Source organism: Monomorium pharaonis, chromosome 7 (assembly GCF_013373865.1).
Source record: "Monomorium pharaonis isolate MP-MQ-018 chromosome 7, ASM1337386v2, whole genome shotgun sequence".
In the NCBI taxonomy this organism is placed as follows: Eukaryota; Metazoa; Arthropoda; class Insecta; order Hymenoptera; family Formicidae; genus Monomorium; species Monomorium pharaonis.
This window is the reverse complement of record NC_050473.1, coordinates 8,683,769-8,706,249: the sequence shown is the minus strand read 5'-3', so window position 1 is coordinate 8,706,249 and position 22,481 is coordinate 8,683,769. Positions and strand designations below refer to the sequence as shown.

Genomic DNA, 22,481 nt, shown 5'->3' with positions numbered 1-22,481 from the left:
CTCTCGACCTTCGGTGTGTAAGCTTGGTCTACAATAGGTGTAATAAACCTTAAGCCGTAAGAAATTGGCCAATCACAGTCGAATGTGAGGGGAATAATCTACTATGATTGGTCAATTTCTTAAAGCCTAAGCTTACTACACCTATTGTGGGCCGGGATTAAGCGCTAACGGGTATTCGGTATCTTCGTAATCGTGGTACTTTTTTTTCATGTAAAAAATATTGTAACCGCATATTCGGTCTGGCAACTGTTCGAAATCTCTCAAAATTCTTACAATTTTTACACGAGATAAAAATATATTTGGGCGTGGAGATAGATTGGATCTACGATAGGTGTTGTAAGCCTTAAGACGTAAGGAATTGACCAATTATATTCGAGTATTCTTCTCACATTCAACTGTGATTGGTCAATTTCTTACGGCTTAAGACTTATTACACCTCTATTGTGGATTCGGAGAGAAAAAGCGAAGATGCTAAAGTGTAAAAAGTGTAGTCAAAATATGATTCGAGCCCCCGTATGTGCAGAAGGTACAGCGAAGTGCAAATGCTCCGACAGCTTATCTTTTGTACTTATTTTAAAAATGGCGACCGCACGGTGAATCAGTGAGGGAAGAAAGAGAGAGAAGGAGGTTGTCAACAAGTAGCAAGATTTGTACTCGCAGAACGGACAATTTAGGATGGTCAGAGAAACAAGGGAGTCAAATCGAACGTAAGCCGCATCTCTTCCCACTCCTTTTTATGTAAGCGCGACTAATCGTGGGGACAGACTACCGAGAACGTCAGAAAAGTAGCACGGGGCCAGGAGCTATTAAGAAAAAAACGAGCCCTCCTTTATCCGCTCGTCCGTCGAGAACACAGACTTTGATGAATGTCTGAGAGTGACTACGATTCGGCGAACGAGTACACAAGCCTGATGGACGGTCACGTCGCGGAGTCTCGCACGGACGACCTGATCCTGGGCAGCGACCGTCGGAAGAACCGTGCCAGAAGTGCCCCACCACAGGTAGATAGCTTTTTCTCAGCGAAACCCTCAGTCTTTTATTTGATCGAAGAATTTCTGTAATTTTGATTTTCTTTTCCTGACGGACCACGATTTAGGATACCCCACGTTAAAGGTAATTTTTTTCTCTGTTGCAGGTGGGTGAAAATGGGTTGCCCGAGGTACACATTGAGACGTCAGACACAGCTGTCGCCCGATCAAACAGGCGCGCCGCGTCCTGTAGCAATAATCAAAATAGACTGAGGCACTACAGAGACGAGGAGGAGGAGGAACTCAAGTATGGTGCGGCGCATGTGATCAAACTCTTTGTCCCTGTTTCGCTGTGCATGTTGGTCGTGGTAGCCACTATTAGCTCGGTCCATTTCTATACTACCAAGGGAATGTACTTGTGAGTACATTTGCTTTATTATCGATATGTACTTATGCTTCTGATGAACGATATTTATCAGAAACGATAATTTTTCAGAGTATACACTCCATTTCATGAGGACAGTGCCGACACAAGTACCAAAGTCTGGCAGGCATTCGCCAATTCGATGATTCTCATGGCCGTCATTGTGTTTATGACTGTGATACTTATCGTCCTCTATAAATATAAATTTTACAATGTCATACATGGTTGGCTGATCATAAGCTCTCTGCTGTTGCTCTCGATGTTTTCCGTTCTGTTCTGCGAGTACGTAGTGAAGATGTATACAGCCTACATTAAAGCCACACTTTGTTCCATTAACTTTTAAGGAATAATTTATAGCGTATTTTTATTTACAGGGCAGTATTGCAGGCTTACAACATTCCAATGGATTTAATCACGATAGGTATAGGCTTGTGGAACTTTGGCGTAGTCGGAATGATTTGCATACACTGGCATGGGCCGTTGCAGCTTCAGCAAGCGTATCTAATCTTTATTTCCGCCCTGATGGCGCTCGTTTTCATCAAATATTTACCCGAATGGACGGCATGGGTTGTGCTCGGTGTTATAAGTATTTGGGGTAAGGTATCTTTGAAAGAGGAAATTTGTTGTGAATATGTTGATACCATTTTATATCCTTCTTACTTTTAGACTTGTTCGCGGTTCTAATGCCAAAGGGTCCGCTGAGGATACTCGTCGAAACGGCGCAAGAACGCAACGAATCTATTTTCCCTGCTTTAATATATTCTTCCACCATTTTATACTCGTTTACAGTGACTTATGCTGGCTACGTGCAGGCAGCTACAATGGCGTCTGGAGACACCGCAGCGTCTCCTACGCGTGGTCAGCCAGACGATCAAAATAATCAGGCATCAGGCGATGCGGAAGAGGGAGGTTTCACTCCAGAATGGGTAGAGACGCACGGTATGCGAATCGAGCATTAATATCATTTCCAATCAATGGAAATACATTAACCCTGGAATGTTAATGTAAATGAATTTTCCCAGACTAGGTTAGAAAAATATGAGTAGCACACATACGTTCCAGAGTTAATTAAATTAATAAAACCAAAATAAGGTATACAGATCAAACGTATATTCATGTAGATTCATGTATTGTTATTTAATTTGTTTAAAATATCTAAATTTGTAATTAAATCTTGATAAACAGGTCTTTCAAATAAAGAAGTTGAATTAATCTTGATTGTATACAGAGGAACGTAGCGCGAGACGCGCCCAAGAAGTGCGCGAGAGCTCGTCCGCATCAAGAGAAAACACGAGACAGCAGGACAATCGTCCGCGAGAGTCGCAAGGACAACCCGCAGCCGTCGAAGAGGAACGTGGAGTTAAGCTAGGTCTCGGGGATTTTATATTTTATAGCGTGCTCGTTGGAAAGGCGTCCAGCTATGGAGACTGGAACACCACATTGGCTTGTTTCGTTGCTATTCTTATTGTACGTCTTTAAATATTATACGTTCACCTTGATAAACATTGATAGAATTTTCTTAATCGATTATTTCCTACGCAGGGCCTCTGTTTGACATTGCTGTTGCTGGCCATATTCAAGACAGCGTTACCCGCATTGCCAATTTCCATTACGTTTGGTTTGATATTTTATTTTGCCACGAGAGTGATTGTTGCACCGTTTGCCGATAGTTTAGCAAGTGAACAAGTGTTTATTTAAGTCAAGGTATGAAAAAAATCATCCTAATATTTAGTATAATTTATTGCAAAAATCGAATATCAAGAGGACATTGCTCATTCATTTACTCGTTTGATGTTTAGTGTACTACTATTAACTTCTCTATTTCTACAGTTAGTCTTGCTTTTAAATATCATTGCTTTATTATTACAAATTTTATTTAGTTCAGCAAATTATTGTAAATTTTCTGAACTAGAATCAAGAAAAAAAAATACTTTTATGCTAATTTCTCCCAAAGTAGATTAACTTTAATCTTGATTTAATTTATTTTCTTTTTTTTTCAAATTCTCTTAAAATTAGAAAAAGAAAACGAATGAATTATAAATTGAGGTTAACGTTAATTTATTTTGATAGAAATGGAAATTAGACGTTTATAAAAGAAATGTATTTCAAGTGTGTGTTATGTATGCATATGTATGTATGTATGTATGTATGTATGTATGTATGTATGTATGTATGTATTATATACGTATGTATGTGTGTCGTAAAATGCTCAGAAAAGGGTAATAATAATTTAAATTTCTAATATAACAAGATAGGAATATAGAGAATGATAGAGAATGTAATTACTTAGTATTTTTCTATGCGAAGCGAATTCACAGAAGCACGCCTGGTTGGCGAAAGATGCCAGGCAATTTACATTTCATTGCGGCGATATGTGATATACACAAGCGAAAAATGCGCTGCATTATAACAATTTATTGTACTCCATTGTTACACTTATGGAACATAGGTTTCGTAGATTCATGTATAAAAAAAAGCGGATAATGACGTGGATGATCGTGATGATGCTCGTGTGAAGCGCGAGGTAATGTCCGTTCGAATAAGTAATAACTGCCTCATTATACACATCTCGATTAGTATTCGCGATGCGCATCCTCTGAACGGTGCTCTATAAGAGCGTCTTGCTATCACTAATTATATTATTAATTATTAGCCAGGAATGAATCTGTAAGGTTCTCTCGAATCCATATTACACACAGCCATGGAATAAATACCTTTTTTTTTTATCATACTACCGAAAAGCATATTTATCGTACTTGTGGCGCTTAGTGTTTTTTTTATATAGATTTTATTTTATTTAACGTACTAAATATAATAGTGTTTTCTCGAAGCTGAAAGTGTAATTTTTCTTTTTTGTTTCATCTTTGTATTAGAATAGGCGAAATCCTGGCTATGTAACAAACAAGCAATTTTATACTAACAGTTTTATATCTCAAAGTTTTTTGCACGCCAATAAGAATCTTTTTGGTAAATTTTAATAGTTCAATTGTACAGTCTGATCGATCTGATCAATTGTCATCTATAGCAATGCGATGATACTTCCCAAAATCGATAGTAATCGTTGACTTTGGTTTAGTATTAATATTCAAATAAATGCTAATATCTGCATAACAACTTCAAACTTTAACAGTGATCTGTTAATCCCTTGCGCTAGACACATTTATGTACACATACACGCGTTCTTACGCACAACAAGCAAACGGAGGATATTAATAATCTCTTTATCGCTACTTTAGATACTTAAAGGCCACAGTACGAAAAAAAGTTCATAGAAATATGGCTATAGAAATATCCTCTTATCAATATAACAATTTTTTAATTCATTATTTATTAATTTCTTTAATTTCGAAGAGCATAGAGCTGTTTCCATATTGGATTGCGATTTTTTTTCAGTTTTTTTTAAAGTTTTATATTTTAATTTTGGGGGAATAAGATACTGATACTACTTAACCTTTCTGAAGACAATCGTCTAAAAATGCAAAAAAAAGATTTTTCTCTGAAACCATGTATTACATAAAAAATTAGACTTAAAAGATTTTAAATCTTTTCTTCTCCATAAAAAGAGAGTCTGAGTGAAAAACTTAACAAACATTATATTTTTGCATTTTAATTTTGTTCCTATCTTAAATTTAGAAAATATGACAAAAATAAAAATGGATTTTTAAAAAGAATTTTTAAGAAATTGTAACTGATAAAAGACATTTCTAAACGCATGTCTATATGAATTTTTTTTTCTTGTTTGGATCTCTAGAACACGTACCTGAAGTAGTGGTAAAAGTTATTAACAGTCAGAGATAAATCCCGGAAACGGAAGAACTTTAACAAAGATATGATATCATTCTCGCTTGTAACACATTGCTACATTTACAAGCCGATAACTATTATGCTACTATTATGCTAATAAAGTATTCTTTCAATTCGCTAGTTGATTTGCTACTTCGGATCGCTCTTACAAAACGCTATTCGACGCACAAAATAAATACTCTTCGGTTATCGAGTAAACTATACGAAGTTATGGTCACGGCTGCTGACGAATTCGCTCTTTCGCCACTTCATAATTTACAGGGATGGGAAAGTTACTTTTTAAAAGTAATAACTAGTTACCGTTACTTGTCACTGATTTTTAAAAGTAACTAGTTACCGTTATCATTATTTAAAACGTAATGATTCGTTACTTTTCCCGTTATTTTGTAATATTAAAAATAAAGATTAAATAAAAGATTTGTGAAATATTTTATTTAAAATATTAATGAAAGGAATAAATTTATTTTAAATTTGTAAAATTAAAAAAAATTTTTAATAAAATTTTAAAATGATAAAAAATACTGTTTTATGTAGATTTTCTGAATATAATAAAATTGTTAAAAAATTTGTAACTATTAAATTTGTTTCTAAAAAAAAAAAAACGTATTTACGTTATCGTTACAGTTACAGAAAAAAGTAACGCCGTTACCAGTCCGTCACTAAAAAAAATAATTGCAACAATAACGGCGTTATAAGTAACGTGTTACTTTCCAACCCTGAAAATTTACTATAACGTTCATTTGTGCGAGTTGAACGTAATCGGAATAATATCAACTACATGATTTGACTATATCGAAGGAAGGTACACTTTGTGAATTCTACTGGGAGATTCTATTGAAAAGACATTAGGAAAATATTTGTAAAGGAAAAAATAAGTCGCTGTCACGCGATATGTGTTTTGTCTCGCCAACCGCGGTCTACTCTTTCTCTCTCTATCTCTCTCGTAAAGAATATATCACGTTGTTCTCCCGTTAATGTCTCTTTGCAAATTTATTCCGCGCGCACGAGACAGTATCAGTGAAGAACATTCATTTTCTACAAACCAGTCTTACAATTGCTAAGCTTCTGGAAGCATATATTTTTGTAACGACTACAAAAGCAGGATGAGTCACTTAACATTTGTAACTGGGTTACTGATAAATGGTTCGTGATACTTTTATTGAAGGTATCAATACATTATAGAACATTTTAGTTTTATTTTTAATTTTATTTTTAATTCTTCTATGAATTCTAGAGTTGATATGTGATTTAAGGAATATATTACATATACGAAAAAGAAATTTCTCTTAGAATGTACTCTCAGAATCATCAGAATTATATTCTTAATCGTGGGACAACGCTATTTGAAGAATATGATTTATATGATTTATTCTGATTTATTAATATCACCATTAATTAAACATAAACCAGTTCGATTAAATTTTTCTAAAATTCTACTAAACTTTTATTTAATTTTACTAAAATTATAGTTAAAATGTTCGAACTACAATGTCTCACGATTTTGCTATGATTTTGAGAGTAAATTTTAAGAGAAAATTCAGTTTGATATGTGTATACGCGACAAATGTTACAGGACTCATTCTGTACAAACGTCGTTGCTATTTATCTTTTTTTTTGCTAGAGATGCTACACTTTTAATAAATTAAAAAAAAATGAAAAAATACGATGAAACATCATATTCGTTTACTTATTGAATTCTCTCACACATTCTCTTCAACATTCGAACAGGTGAGACTTGCACGATAATACCTTAGCTAGTTCCGTACTTGCCGCTCTCGAACATACCACGCCTGAAAAACGGACTGAACTCCAATAGGGATTGTTTGTTTATGTTGCTAAGATTGCCGTTGTATTTGTATAGGGGCTCGCAGTGCGGCAGTTCCGAGCAAACTTGAATTAATCGACGAAGATATTCCTCGAGGCGTTTCCGGCGTTGCTTAGCTACGACTTCGTACTTTGGAAAGACTTGACGTGGGGGAAAGCGTATTGCTGCGACCTGTGATTAAAGAGTCTTCATAAAAGCGATTGTATTGATTGAAATGCTTATGAAAAGTCTTGAGTTGTATGTATACTTTGTGTTGAAATAGACTTTTCTATAGTTTGAAATTCAATTTGGATTATTTATAATTCGTCTAGAATAAAATTATATAATATATATATTCTTGTATTATGTGTGTGTATATATATATATATATATATATGTATGTATGTATGTATGTATGTATGTATTTTGATTCTCCAATACTTTTCATATTTTACGCAGCATACAAAATTATAAAAAGAATTTTGTAACGAATTTAATCATTTTAAATTAAAAATGGTCTTAATAATTTACTGGGATACTTTTTTTTAACAAGATCTACAACAAAAAGATAAAGGTTCTTATTTGAAATTAAAATAATTTCTCTACACAATAGGTACACTGAATAAAAATTTTTTGATATTAAGTAAATATTTATTTTAATATTATTTCTTATATTTAAGTAAATGTTAGAGCAAATATAAAATAATTTCTTTACAAACTTACAAAATATTAATTTAAAACAAAGAAATAATACTAAAATAAATATGTTTATTTAATATCAAAATTTTTTTCAGTATAGAGCACATTGTGCTACATTGAACCTCTGATATCTTACATGTTCGACACGAATTTTCATGTTTGCTACTTTTATAATTATTGCATGGTGTAGTGGAGAACGATAACTACCTTGCTACCGTACTTCTGTCGCATCGATATATACAACTCCCGGAACCTCCTGTATCTACGTAGCAGTGTCCAACTATCGTCCTGTGCCACAACTCGTACTTCATACTCGTAATGGCTAGACGCACCGGCTCCGCGTATCACGTAGGACGGCACACTGACGATCATATTGATTACGCAGTCGCCGTTATTCGCAATTAATGACGGCAGAGATCTCGTGATTGTCAAAGAATACGGACTACTCAAGCGGTCGCCGCGATTCTGACTCTGCGCAAAGAATGTACTTGTGTTGAAAAACGTTTTAATTGGCCATCTAAGAAAGAAAGAGAAGAAACGCCGATGACTTACCGTTAAGTAAACTGTTGAGTAACCTCGACTGGAGGATCTTTTAGACGCTAACGATTCCGACAAAGTTTCTTGATCGTTAGAATTAGGCCTGTTATTCCTGAAAAGTTGAGATCTGGTTTGCGCTACCGTTAATAGAATGGCGGAGCTATTATTCGTAGATTCTACCACACTACAGTAAGCATTTGATTCGTTCTGTACATGATTCTCGGTCTCGTTGGTGACAAGATCACCGTCGCCATCGCCATCGCTGCACTCGAACTGGCTTGTGGAATGATTCTTCCGTTCATCCTCCAATAAAGACACTTCCAATTCGATCTGCTGTCTCTGTAGATCCTGCAGTATCATTATCTGTCGATTGAGATCCTCCTTCGACGGGGTACCGGCATCCAGACATTTCATCACCATTATCCGTTGACGTGCGATTCTTTGGTTCAATTTCTTCATCGCTGGATTCTGCTGTATTGGCGATTCCAACGTATCCTGAAGCATGTTTTCTGGTATATGAGATAACGTGGTCGATTCTTCCTTCCTTTCCTCGTCGTTCACCAACTCCATAGAAATGACACTATTCGCATTCGTCGTATTTTTAGTTTCCATCTCAGATGAGCTGCCATCGTAGTCATTTCGATTCTCGTTTGTAGACGCATTCTTTATTAAATCGCTCATAGACGTCATGTCGACGTCCTCGAAAGCTATACGAAATTCCGGAGAGTCGGCCGCCGCGGTGTGGAATGTTTCTGCGGTATCGGAGCTCGGTATACTCTGCGGCAACAAATTCAAATCCGAGGCGATCTGATGCTTCCTATTGTTCTTTTCCTGAAAAGATCTGGAATTACAGCTGAAGGCCGTCTCGTCGCAACTGTTCGACGAAGAGCCGTCGCCCAGAAATGCGGGCGTAGCGCGTTTTAAGTCCAACGACAGGCTCTGCTTACGCCGTACAATCTCCTCGAGCTGTTCCTGAGTCCGTTTGGACAACAATCGCTTCTTCTCCGTTACTCCTTCTCCTCCCAACTAGAAATCATCGATGTAAAGAATCCTTTTTTTTTGCAGAACGTTAGTACTAGGAGGAGATTAAATGAGCAATATTGTTTTATAAATAATGTAAACAGAGTATGTAGTTTAATATAATTTATTATTTATTTAATAATATAATTGCCATTATTTTTATGATAATCATAGAAAATAATGGCGATTGTATTAAATAAATAATAAATTGTATACGTAAAACAAACTACAAATTGTTTATATTATTTATAAAAACGACAATATTTTCCGATCTCCCTAATCTTTTACGCCTACATACTTCTGCCTTGAATATCTGCTTCTGCCTCTTTGCGATCTCCATCAGTTCCTCCTCCATCTTATCTACTTTGCTCTGATGTTCGTTCAAAGATTTGACCTTGCTCTGCAGCTCGTTCTCCAAAGCGGCTAGTTCTTTTTTCTATATAAGCAGATTACGGTTTTTAGAAAAAAGTAATCAAATCGAGATTGAATGTTTAATTCGTTAAGCCCTTTTTTCTTCTTTCTAAATGATACTTTCAAATGTAGTTAACAATATGATAGAAAAAAAAGGGAAAAGAATTGGGAAAATGCTATTCTAAATAAATAGGACAATATGGGAAGGAATGAATTAAATCTACTTACGTGATGATTCATTAATTCCCTGACACTGTCGATACACTTTTCGTCATTGAAACTGGACCAAGAGTCGGGCAGACTGTCATCACTACCACCAGCACCGTTATCCGTCTGAAATGCATATTCCGCTTCACTCACTCTCTACAAAGTCACATTACAATTACTATAAAATAATACGTCCGATCTTCTACGTTTACACACGATCTAGCGGTTGGAATACTACACATTCCGTTTGTTTTACATTTGTAATAAAGAAATACTGTCAAGAAAGAGATGATATTGTCTGCATGGAGTATTATTAAAAAAAAACATGAATATAGTGCCGCGTCGTTCGCGATATGCGTGCGTATTACTGATACGGAACTACGAAGATTTCTTGTGTTTAGAGTCCTTACCTTTTCCCATCGACGCTGATTAGTTTGCGCGCGTTCCTGATTGTTGACGAGTTCTTGCAATTGTCGATGTTTGGACTGCAATAATGTGCGCAGATAGGCGACTTCCCTACATATACTTTCTACCTAGTACCACACACATACACACCGATGCGTTAACAAAAGAGATAATTAACAAAAAGTATTCAAAATTAAATAATAATAATTCGCCATGGTACATAGATTGCAAATGAGAACGAAAGACTAAATATATAAATAAATATTTAAAATTAAGAGAAATACGAGTATAGCGCTTGAAGATGGATAAAATGAAAACATTTGTGCTTTTTTTTCAGGATGTATAAAAATGCCTTTCGATGCTACATGACAATTATAGAATACTTTTAACGATAGCATAATATAATATAATATAATATAATAAATATTAACGCATATATTCGCTAAATTTTATTCTTATGCGGTTTTGATAAATAAATATAAATATGAAACAATAAATCACAAAATAAATTAAATAAACAGCGAGTGTATTCTCGTGAGGCACTGCTTTAAGAAGATATTAAGTTTTCTTTATTCTGTTAATTAATTTTCGGAACAGTGCGTCATGCGGTCGGATTCCGAGGTGCGACGACAACGAGTTAATGAGAAATTGGGTTTGTTAATCGGGAATGTTAAATCGAATGCATATTCTTAAAAATTATGTGAGAAACATAGTGAAAAAACAGTGAGAGTGCGTGCAAATACTTCGTGGAGGATCAAACGCCAATTTTTGTATGAAAAATTTATTAAACAACAATATATATATATATATGTATCAGTATAACAATAATTAGTACCTCTGTATATCTTTATATCTCGCATAACAAACCCATAAACATATCTCTATACAAACAAGCCCAAGATATGTACATACTTCACTTTAACATTCTTACTAAATACTTAAATATACAACATTCCAAGGAATGCCATCTGTCCGGCAATATCTCTTCAGCACTAGCACCTTTTCATAATTAGCGGCTTACTCATATACATCTCAACGCAATTATTAATATAAACAACTCGTAAATATTAATATGTTATTATTGTATACATAATATGTCTGGGGATTCCTGAGGCCGACAGAGAAATCAAAATAATCTCACGTGGACAATTTCATAGATAGCAAACGCAAATCTCATCGCAAACGACAACGACAGCTCGCTATAGATATAGATACACATACCGATAGAATGGTTCTATAGACATCGATAGACAGTTACTGTGTATCTTAATCACAAGAATTTGGTCGAAATGTCGTTCCGCAAACCATGGTTTGCATAATCGGGACACTCTCGCAGATGTTTGTTACGAATTCGCGGTATTTCGCAGCAATGTGTGAAGAGCGAAATTTCATCACGATATACCGGAGTATCACATATTTAATGGACAAACGTGCGAGTAGATGATGATGTTGCCAGACAAGCAAATAAGGACACCGATAATGACAAGGACGAGGTAGAATTGGTACTTAATCGAAATTACATTCAAGTCCGGAGACGGAGGCGCGTCCGTGTCACTTACTTGCGTCATTTCGTCCCGCCGTTCTTGCTCCAGGACATGCCGGCGCGCGCGTAGCTCACGTTGACGCGACTCTAGGATTGAGATCGCATCCGCCCATTCTTTCCACTGTGCGCCCCATTCGCGTTCCAACTCACGTTGGGCTCCCTCTAATGCTTCCCTTCTGGCGGCCCATCTTTCCTCACGCTCTTCTTGTTCCCTCTACGAAAAAAATAGAATTAGTTGAAATTCGGCCTATAAATACTTATATCCTGATTTAGAAGAGATTTCAGCCACCTTGAAGTCTTCCTTCTCTTTTAGAAGTGCGGCTTTCTGCTGTTCCAACTCCTCGACTGCCCTGAGGTCCTCGCTTGAGTTTAATAGATTGTCGCTAGAGCAGGACGCATGCAGATCGGAGACGCTCCAACTTAAGAGCGATAGCCTTGATAGATTGACAACCGTTGATTGCAGATTGCCGTTACCCGAACCGCCCTCCTTCCGGAGTTTCGCCGCCTCGGCCGGATCGTTGTACCGAAACATATTGTTCCTACCCAGGAGAATGATGCAGCCTTGCGATAGTCTTGTCGGTTTGTCTACTTGAGCAGTATTGATCCAGCAGTGGGGCGAGAGCGGATGTAGCGTCGCTACGCCACTATCCAGTTCCACCACGCAGTGTTCCGATTCCACGTCAGCACCAGTCAACACAATATCCTGTTTATAATACAAATGTTTCTAATTGCCCGTTTATTAATTGACATATAGAAATAATGCAGCTTCTCATTTACAATCATTTGGTATTTTATCTGAATCAGAATGATTCAAGTAATATTAGTATGTATAATTTTTTAAAATGTGTAATTGAAAATTATATCTGTATTGTTACCTGAACAACGGGAGCTTCCTCCGTGCCAACTAGCGTTTTTCCCTCTTTCAGGTGATACAATGTAACGCCGGTACTGAGCAGATCGTCGTCGATGCCAACTAGATGCGGCATCTCCGAGTCGAGAACGACACCGACCCCACTCTTTCGTAATCCCAGTGCTTTCTGTTCTTGCAGAATCTGTTGTGTCTCTCGCCACTTTTCGGTCCACTCCTCGGTCAGTACCTTTTCTTGCTCTTGTTTCTCTTGGATTTGAGCCAACAGTACCTGCGGTGGTTTCTCCACGCTCTATAAGTGACAAATAAAAAATAAATTTTTCTAAAATAGTACTGAAAAAGAATTTGGAAAAAATGTACGCGTGCGCGTCGCGATATGTTCACAAATACTTGCCATATTTTTATCAATGAGAGACTTCAGTTTTTCTATCTCCGCTCTGAGCTCTCTGATGAGTTTCACATTCGCGTCTTCGTTGATAGTCGGCTTATTGATAATGTTTTTCGCACGATTGGCGTATCTGAGGGTACTGAGAGTATCGTTGTAATTACATTCCGCCGGACTGATAGTCGCTATCATGATGGTCTTTGAGTTACCGCCCAGGGAATCTTTCAGCAACCACGTGAGCACGCTGTCACGATAAGGAATAAACGTGTTGCGTTTCGTGACGGACGCGTCGCCGCTAGTAGAACTGAGTTCGGACAGCGTGGATATCACAGTGCCAAGTGTCACCAACGACTTGTTGATGTGCGCGCCTTCCTTCAGTCGTTGACCCGTCGCTCCGGATGCGTTCGCACGTTCACTGAAGAGGTAAAAGAACATCGGCTTTAAGAAATCGCGTAAACACCGCGTTATAATGTTTTACTTTATGTTTTTCTTTTTTCTATTCTCTCATTTTCAATAAATGAACAAACTCGAAAGTAATACAATTCGCGAATGGTTTCTTTCTTTTTTTTGGAACTACCTTCCGGCTAAGTCGACAAGATGCACCTTGGAAACAGTCTCTGACGGCATGTTGCCTTCCGAGAGGCCAGCTTGTACGAAGGTTATCGTAAAAATTGCGTGACTCCTGCTACTCACGTCATTCATCTTTGTGCTGGCTGTAGTTCTGTGCGTGTTACCTCTCACCATGCATTCCTGGAACAGAAAAAATAATCTGTTTATTGATAATCTCTATTTTTTTACGATCACGTAACGACACGAAGAGGTACGTACTATTACGTACTGTTATTCATTATTATACACAATATTTATTTTATATAGGGTGCGACAATTTTATAGCATTACATACTATTATATGTACAAATATTACTGTATATTACTTGTATTACTTTATAAGTATATGTATTTATACTGAAATAGCGGAATAAAAAATTTTATTTTATTAATTATAATGCAATAATAGAAATTAATATAATTATTTATAAGTATATAACTCTTTGTGCTGCTACAATTTTAATAGTGCGAGCAGATGAAATAGGACTTGCTATTAAGACGCTTTGCTTTCTCAATTTACCTGAATATCCGAATAATCATAGACGAGATGACACGATAGATCTTGGACGTAAGGCCCTCCCGTGGGGTGTTCTCGTACCCTTAGCGAATGGGATTGGCTTTGGTCCAGTCTAAGCAGATCTCTCACTCTTTCGTTATAGATTTCTAAGAATGATACTTCCGTTCTGTACGACGCCCCACTTTCCTTTCCAGCTGCCATTCTAGCGAAAAGCGTCTTGCAAATCCGTGGTATCAATCCTTGAGATTCCTACGATTTGTGACATGATAAATCACAAGAACGGAGAGAAGAGACTGTATGTAAAATCAACGTATGTTACATTCTCTTATCGAAGGTGGAAAAAGTTTGATCAACTGTAGATTTTAATTTGAAATTAAAAAAAAATAATAATGATCCAATACTTATTTGTAATTATATTTTCATGTTGAGAAAATTCTATACTCCGCAATAATTTCTTTCGTTTATTTATTTTTGTTTCTATGTTTTTTGCTTTAATTCAAAGGAATATCAATGTGCAAAAGTTGTTTTTCCACCCAGCGAATAAGACTGTGAATAAGAGATGGACGAGGAATTAGATTATCGCATTACCGGCGTGCCCATCATTGTAAAGGTCTTTCCGGATCCTGTCTGGCCATAGGCAAAAACGCAGGCATTGTAGCCTTCGAAGGCACTTTCTATTACGTCCGTACCAAGATCGTAGAAAACCTAGAGGCAAGACGATTGGATTAGGATCTTTTCCTTACTATTCGATAACACGAGTAGCGTCGTGCTTCAATAACGCACGGAAACGCGAAGCAAATTTTATCAGTCTCGGGTTATTTCTCAATGAAACGTGCTACGGGTTTTGCATAATGGCATCTAATTAGGTCACGGTAACGCCGACTTTAAGCGATTATACCGTAGCCCAAAGCGATTATTTCAATGGACCCGTATTGTATCTTGTATAATAACAAGATTATGCTTTGACAGCCCTATTCCATTCGTTACAAATGTTTGTTGGAAACTCTAATTGATCCTAAAGGTCCTATTACAAAACATTACAATAAAAGTACAGATTATATTGGATTAGGAGAATCAATTATATTGCTATACAATTGAGCTCGACACGCTCTTTACCTTTCTCCCGCAGCTCTTTCGTTTGTGATTCACTATCGATGCAATTAAGTTAATTATAACCGTACGAGCGTACGGTGACTGGCTTCATCTTTCCGTATACGGTAACGTTATCGCGAACATTTCACGCGTTTTCAAAGTCGACAGCTTCGCTATTGATTGCGAAATCTCGTGCATACAATCTTTATAATCCTGATATCATTTCGTTGCACAATAAAAAAAATATTAATACAAACCTCTTCTTGGGACGCATAGTTTTCGTCGTTCGAATCGAAGGACCAGTAAGAGTGATCGAACGTGAAGTCTTTGTACTTCCCCCGATCGATATCTCTGCAGCTATCCGGTGTCTACAAAAAATAAATGATAATCGTTATTTCAATAGTATCATAATACATGTTTTGTTATTAGTATCGTTAGTGGTAAGGTTCAATTGTCATTAGTCGAGTCCAATTTGTACGATTGAATAAATAATAAGAATTGTGGCGGTGAAAAATACACAGACTCTATTTAATTATTATAGATGTTTATAGATAAAAATTATCTGAGATTTGAAATATTTCCCGATAAATCTGAAATTTTTCGAGGTAGTAAAGTTTCTTTTGAGGACTTTGTATTTTTCAGATTTTTCGAGACATAGACATCTTCAATACAATAACTTTACAGATTCATTTCTTTGTATTCCCCTAACTTTTGTAAATTTAAATTTCTTTCAGACCGAATCTCTTACATTTCCTTTTTCTCGTGGAAATGTACCGACTGGCATTATTTAAATCGTTTGACTCGCGTATATTCGCGACTTCGCGTAAGGTTGCTGTATATAGTAATCATGCAGAATGTATGTACATTCCTCATGTTGGAATCTACGTAATTGATGAAGCATCGCTTGGGAACATTGTGCTGTATTATGCAAGAAAAGCGAAACGGAAAGTAATTAAAAAACACGACTACACAGGGGGAAAGATTTCTTTACATTTAATAAACAGTTTTGTTCGACTATTCCAAAGAATATATTTCTTTGGTTTTAATATTTTAAACAGATTTCTTTAGATTTCATCAAATTTATTAGAAATAAAGAAATATCTTTTGAAATAATCGAACAAAACGGTTTATTAAATTTAAAGAAATCTTTCTCTTTGTGTTCGGTTTTCAGGTCAATCTCGCTTTTACGATTTCGCATACACAGTTTATATTGAGTGTGCGAACATGCTCTAACGGTTGGAAGACAGAATATTAATTTACATGTTCAAATTGTGTTCGCGAGTTCCTAAACTTTGTTACGATACATAGTTTGAAACAAAGTTCCAAAACCGTCCGTTAAGCCACTCTTGATAAATTCTAATCCAGCTGCTTAGCGCGATTCTAAATTTACCAAATTTCTCAAAGCATAATTAATTTTGTGTTCGTGTTTAAAACATATATAAATATTATTAAAAAAGATTTTATGAGGAACCCCATATGCGACTGTGCTATTTGTATTGCTAATTTACGAGCAGCTTGGCTTTTAACAAAGTCGATTAATGTACATCCAATGCGAATTTTTTAAAATCTCAGTTTAATTTACTCTTGAGTTTTTTTCTGATTACAACGAGATTAAAGTTAATCTGCATTGGTAGAAACGGACACAAGTGCGCCTTCGGCCACCAAGGCTGCACTTAATTCACGCTCGCCGGAGGCCTTTTTTGCCGGGAGCGATCGCTCGCCGTCTCTCTTTTGATTAGAAAGAGAGCTCGTTCGGATAAGATTTAATTGAACGCGGATAAAACGTGGATTATACAACGCGGCGCGAGCCCGCGGTAATTGCGCTCGATTGCGTGGCCGCAATCGTCGAGCAACGAGTTGCCGGTTGCTGCGGTCCAACCGCGATTTTCGCACTTTCTCCTCAACGCATGCCTTGTTTTACCTTTCAACATGGAGATTCACGCAGATAATCGCAGAGATGTACGCTCGAAGCACTTTCTGTTTTGTTAATAACGATTTATTGTTACTAAAATCAAAGATAGAAATTTACATAAGTTGTATTGTCACAACATTCTTTTCCCTCTCACCGTTTATTTGCTAAAACTTACTAAGTTTAGATTTTGCAAACGGATCAAAAGTTAAGCAATTTTTTAATTTATTTCAAGAAAAAAATCATTTTTTACACTTAAAAAAAATTATCTACGATATTTTTTAATGGTAATAATTCTTAAAATTTTATTGAAATAATTTTTGCTCGAAAGAGAAATACATACGAGACGTGTACTACTTTTCGTTTTGATGGATTGGATTTATCGAAGGTCCAATTATTTGTTATGACTCGGGAGAGCCATAAAAATTAGTCGAGCAGAAATTATGACACTAAAACCGCGAGACATTGAGCGATTATAGGGAAAAAGAAACAGATCGTCGACGTCATGATTTCCGACTTAGAAATTCTTTAGAAAGTTTATTTAAGGCTATTATTTCTCAGTACTTTGCGGTACTATGAAGTCAGTTTTTGTACGCTCGAGCTGCCGTACAACCAAGAATATTACTATTAATACAACTAATCGATTTAATAGTACACGTTTCCTATATTTTAAATGGTAAAACCTTCTAATGCTGGAAATTTCATTGAAAAGATTGCAGGATATTTTTACAGCAAAATTAATTAGATCGTATAATTGTGTATTCAAAGTTCCTTTTGACGGTATTACAATTCATCACAATATTGAATAAAATTTGATCGCATCACGAGACCACGTCGAACTTGCGATCCGCTGCTTAGCTCGGAGGCTTTACCGCACTTTGGAGAGGATATACGACAGTGGACCATCGTGATGTAATCGCGGCTTACATCATGAATAAGACCTTCAATTTATAAACGTAGCGCCAAAACGCAAATATGCGACAACAACCACTTTTAGCACAGAAGGTGCGTTTCTCGTACAACAGCCCACGCCAACTATCTATAAACTCGAGCTCGTAATAACCGTCAGTAATATAGGTATATTAATAATGTAAATAAACATCAGTGGGATATATCGATACTTGGAACTTTGTATTGTAGCCTCGAATAAAGTGTTCACTGAAACAGAATTTCTCTTTTAAACTGAACAGTAATTCACTTGTTATTCAATCGTACCGTCCTTTGGAACTCAAGGCGTGAAAAGTTCTTCATTCTCATCAAATCGTTATTCAAGAGTTGCCTCAACGTTAATTTTCGCCAATTAAGATCGCCGAGATCGTACATCTAAGAAGTCAATTATAAAAATTCGAGGCTTGCATTGTACAAGGTGTTCAGTGTAATATCAACGTAAACGTTAATGATTGAAAATCGAAAGAAAGTATTTGTGAAAGAAACTGAAACGTTGCCTTGAGAAGTTTTCATCAGATTTTTTTAGAATAAAAATAAAAGTAATTTAAAATAAATGTAAAAAACCGATAAATAATATTAAAAGGTTATTAATTAAGTATGGTTAAAAATAATACAATAATAATTTTAAAAATAGTTTTAAAGTAATTTTTTGTAATTTGGAAAATACTATTACAAAAATAACAAAAATATAATGTAAACATTCTATTAATAAAGAAAAAAAATCAACATTTAAGTTTTAAACTTTGTTTCCGAATCATCACGGTAATTTGTACCGTTTCATACTCGCGTGTATCATCTGCTTTCTGTCTCATTCGCTACGTAGTGATTGATCGAATTCTCGTGGAACAGGATCGAAACCGGCTTCGAAATTTTTCGGGTAATTTGCGCGCGAAAATTATCCGTGCGAGAGCTGCCGACCTCGATTGATAATAATCGGAATTTACCGTTGCATTTGTGCAGCTGCTTGGATCAGCTGTCCGATAACAACAATCGCAATGATTCAACACAAATTGAATACCATTATTTTTATAGAGTTCAGCAAAAAAAAATATTATTCCTTGCTTCCTCGATATAATTTTAGACTGAGAATAATATTTACACTCCGTCACAGTTTTTAAGGAATTAAAAATTAAGATTTAATCTCAAATTTCTAACAAAATCGCGAAGTGAATTAAAATATTTCCGGGGCCCCCAGAAATCGCGAGCGTGAAGAATTGCAACAGAGAATTGCGTTACGAAACGCCACTTATCGCGAACTGCAGAGCTATTAAAAATAGATAACAATTGCACAAGTAAGATAATATCGCTGCATTCATCGTTGCCCCTAAAACAAAAACGTGTTAATCGATTTTCTCACGCCTTTGTAATTTTGGCTTTGGATAAAAAAAAAACTTGAGCAACGTTTATCGCGATAACGCAGTTACTTGGAAACATCACGCGGGACGAACAGAGAGCAGAGATGACAGAAAGCAGACGCGACACCGTCACGGATATTTCGAGGGGCGGATGCGGAAGCGGAACGAATACGCGCTGCATGAGATGACCTACCTTGGTGGTAAAGATCCGCGTCCTCTTGCCGCTCATCTGCACGATCAGCTTCTCGTTCATCGCCACCTCTCTGCAAAGCAACGAGCAACGACGTTAAAGTTTCGCCGGCGCCACCGAGACAGACATTTAGACGAGGCCCGAATTCGGAAAAATCGAGACGAGTCTCGCGCGCGCGCGGGCTGCACCGTGCTGGTCCATAATGCAGCACGCCAGTCGATACCATGGTGACACAATTGTGTCAGGTGCCTGTCAATAACGTTCGACAACAACGCGGGGCTGAATCGGAGCCGCTGTCACCGGCCACGTTTTTATTTTTATTTTTGCACGACGAAATAATTGAATCGCTCCTTTCAAAGAGGATATTGCTCCGGCATCCTTGTTCTCTCGGAAGGGACGAATAACGTCCGATATCGTTAATACGACTGTGTAAAAACGTTCCTTTTTTCCATCCGTCAAATATTGTTGAACACAGTTATAAAATTGTAATAAAAATGCAGCATTGAATTGGCCAATAATTATTTTGAGAAGCACTAACAGGAATACCTTTAATACTTCAAATAAATATTAATTACTGATTACTGAGCAATTTAATACACTACCACTATTACATTTTTAAAAGGGTTTAGCATTATTTGTTGTTTACGAATCGACTCAAAACTAAATGCATCTTCGACGTAGCCAGGATCGAAAAATACAATCTTGAATTTCTTTTACGAGTGTGCAAGAAACGTAGCAAGTTTTACGTTAATTATGTATATAATATATATAATGTATATAATACATAAAAAATATATTACATATATGTATATAAATTTGCGAAGTAAAAACCGCTGCAGCATATTTTTCTCCGAGGTAATTTTTGAATCAAGTAATTGAATAATTTTTATTTATATTCTCTTAATTTCCATTACATTGAGATGAATTAAATTAAAATTAAATAAAACGATTTCCCCATCAAAATATTCCATTTTTAATGAGTGATTTGAAAAGCACACTCAGAAAAAGATGATTAAGAATTTATATTTGTAGGATATAAAATTTATTTGACCGGAATAGAAATTTTACAATGTTATTCCTGGCAAATAAATCACTTAACAAAAGGAAATGAGATATATTTCACATAAATATGTTTCATCATCACAATAAAATTTTTTATGGGCAATAAAATATCGAAGGAAACGTCACAAGTAGCATTTGCTTGCTGATATTTCTACTTTTTTGTTTTCGATGTATAGAATGTGATTCGAGATTTGCTCTTCCAATCTTCAGATGACTAAATTAAATCGGTAGCGGATAATCAATACGAATAAAGAATTAAAAGGCAGAATCGATGAGAGGAATACTTTTCCTTGACTAAAGACATAAATGTTTGCCAACCAACGACAACAGGATCACGTAAAGAAAAAGAACCCTGTCCAACGGGAAATGAATCATGTCTCATATTAGTCTTCACTTTTTTGCTTCTCATTTCCTAGAGCGTAGAATGTGCGAGACGCACAGGATAGTATCATACTAATAAACAATGACGAATCCATTTTCAACGATTTCAATCGTGTTCGTCGCGCGCATGCATCATCCTTTGTATTCAATAATATTGCGTCAATGATGAATTCCAATGTCGATTATGATATCCGCGTCGACGATACAACACGCCGCGCAAATAAAACGAAGAAGAAACACATCGTCGTGCGGTCGTCGTCGTCGTCGTTGTCGTTTACGGGATGTTATTGACCGCAAAATAATTGCGTAATAGTATCGACTGCGAGCGGGCGGCAAGAAAATCTAGAAAATACGCGCAGAAGACGTTCGTCGGGAGAAAACTGGAACGTTCTCCTCGACATGTCGAAGAAAACGTCACGAACGAATTCGGATGCAGCCGCGCGCCCTAAATGTCATCGTCCATCGAGTAAATGTGTACGCGCGTGTGTCCTAATGTACACACACACACACACACACACACACTCACGTTACATCGGTCAACGTATCGCTCGCTGATGGAAATTTGTTTATTAGAACCTTTGATCGGTCAGCGTGCGCTCATTTACGCTCGCGTAAGTCTCTCGGGTAAGTAAATTCGCGCGCGTTACTCCGAGACACGTCCAGCTGAATCTGGAGCAATCGGACCGAAAAGGAAGGGTTTCGGGGCGGACCAGGCGAGACGGACGGGCAATTTCCTAGCGTCGTAATTTGCGGGAGAGAGCGAGAGAGCGCGAGACGACAAGTGCACGAGAGACGACATTCGGCCGATCCGCCGTAAACGATGCTCCCTTTCATCTCGCACGGCGAGGTACTTCCGGTCACCAGTTGCACGCACACGCACGCACACGCACCTCTTGTTGAAGGGTCGAACCCTCACGGCCACCTTCACCGATGCCATGGTCCCGCGATGAGGAGCGCATCGGGGCTCGCGGAGACGTGGGGTGTCACGAGGAGGCGCGGATCAACGCCACACCGCCGTCGTTTCTCGGAGGGAAGCGAGGCGCGTCGCGTGGCGTCGCGACGACGCTGCGATACGGCACGTCGCGTCGCGCGGCGTGGCCTACGGAAGACGCTGGCGTCCTCGTCGGGCTTGGAGCGCGCCCGGCAGCAGCGACATCGTTAACCTCTCCTCTTCGTGCGCTCGTGACTCACGGATGACCGCGAGCAAACTGATATATTGCTGCTCCTGCTGCTGTGCCCCGCAGCCGAACGGAGCAACGAGGCGAGCCGAACGCAGAACGGAGCAGCGGAGCGAGCCGAACGCGGGACGAGCGCGCATGCGTGATTCCTCGCGCAACTCGATC

At 37.3% G+C, this 22,481-nt stretch overlaps 2 protein-coding genes across 7 annotated transcripts; one reads left to right on the top strand and one right to left on the bottom strand.

Moving 5' to 3' along the window:
- Nucleotides 1-560: 560 nt before the first annotated feature.
- Nucleotides 561-7,353, top strand: LOC105836870 (presenilin homolog). 2 transcript variants are annotated; one of them, XM_012681202.3, is made up of 8 exons: nt 561-1,001; nt 1,136-1,386; nt 1,465-1,674; nt 1,767-1,987; nt 2,059-2,331; nt 2,621-2,859; nt 2,935-3,096; nt 7,058-7,353. In XM_012681202.3, the coding sequence occupies exons 1-7, from the start codon at nt 867-869 to the stop codon at nt 3,088-3,090; spliced, it is 1,485 nt and encodes a 494-aa protein (XP_012536656.1). In that variant the 5' UTR covers nt 561-866; the 3' UTR covers nt 3,091-3,096; nt 7,058-7,353. The 2 variants fall into 2 exon arrangements, with proteins under 2 accessions (XP_012536656.1, XP_012536657.1); XM_012681203.3 differs by lacking the exon at nt 7,058-7,353 and having other exon boundaries at nt 2,935-3,320.
- LOC105836869 (kinesin-like protein Klp98A) lies at nt 3,788-22,481 on the bottom strand. Of its 5 annotated transcripts, none has more exons than XM_012681196.3 (16): nt 22,029-22,472; nt 19,699-19,768; nt 15,551-15,661; nt 14,790-14,906; nt 14,205-14,450; nt 13,653-13,825; nt 13,085-13,490; nt 12,698-12,982; nt 12,112-12,525; nt 11,839-12,036; nt 10,285-10,407; nt 9,896-10,000; nt 9,555-9,692; nt 8,252-9,262; nt 7,907-8,170; nt 3,788-7,192 (listed from the first exon to the last, which is right to left on the bottom strand). In XM_012681196.3, the coding sequence occupies exons 1-16, from the start codon at nt 22,073-22,075 to the stop codon at nt 6,947-6,949; spliced, it is 3,954 nt and encodes a 1,317-aa protein (XP_012536650.1). In that variant the 5' UTR covers nt 22,076-22,472; the 3' UTR covers nt 3,788-6,946. The 5 variants fall into 5 exon arrangements, with proteins under 5 accessions (XP_012536650.1, XP_012536653.1, XP_036145906.1 ...); XM_012681199.3 differs by having other exon boundaries at nt 10,285-10,359; nt 22,029-22,471; XM_036290013.1 differs by lacking the exon at nt 22,029-22,472 and adding an exon at nt 21,665-22,022.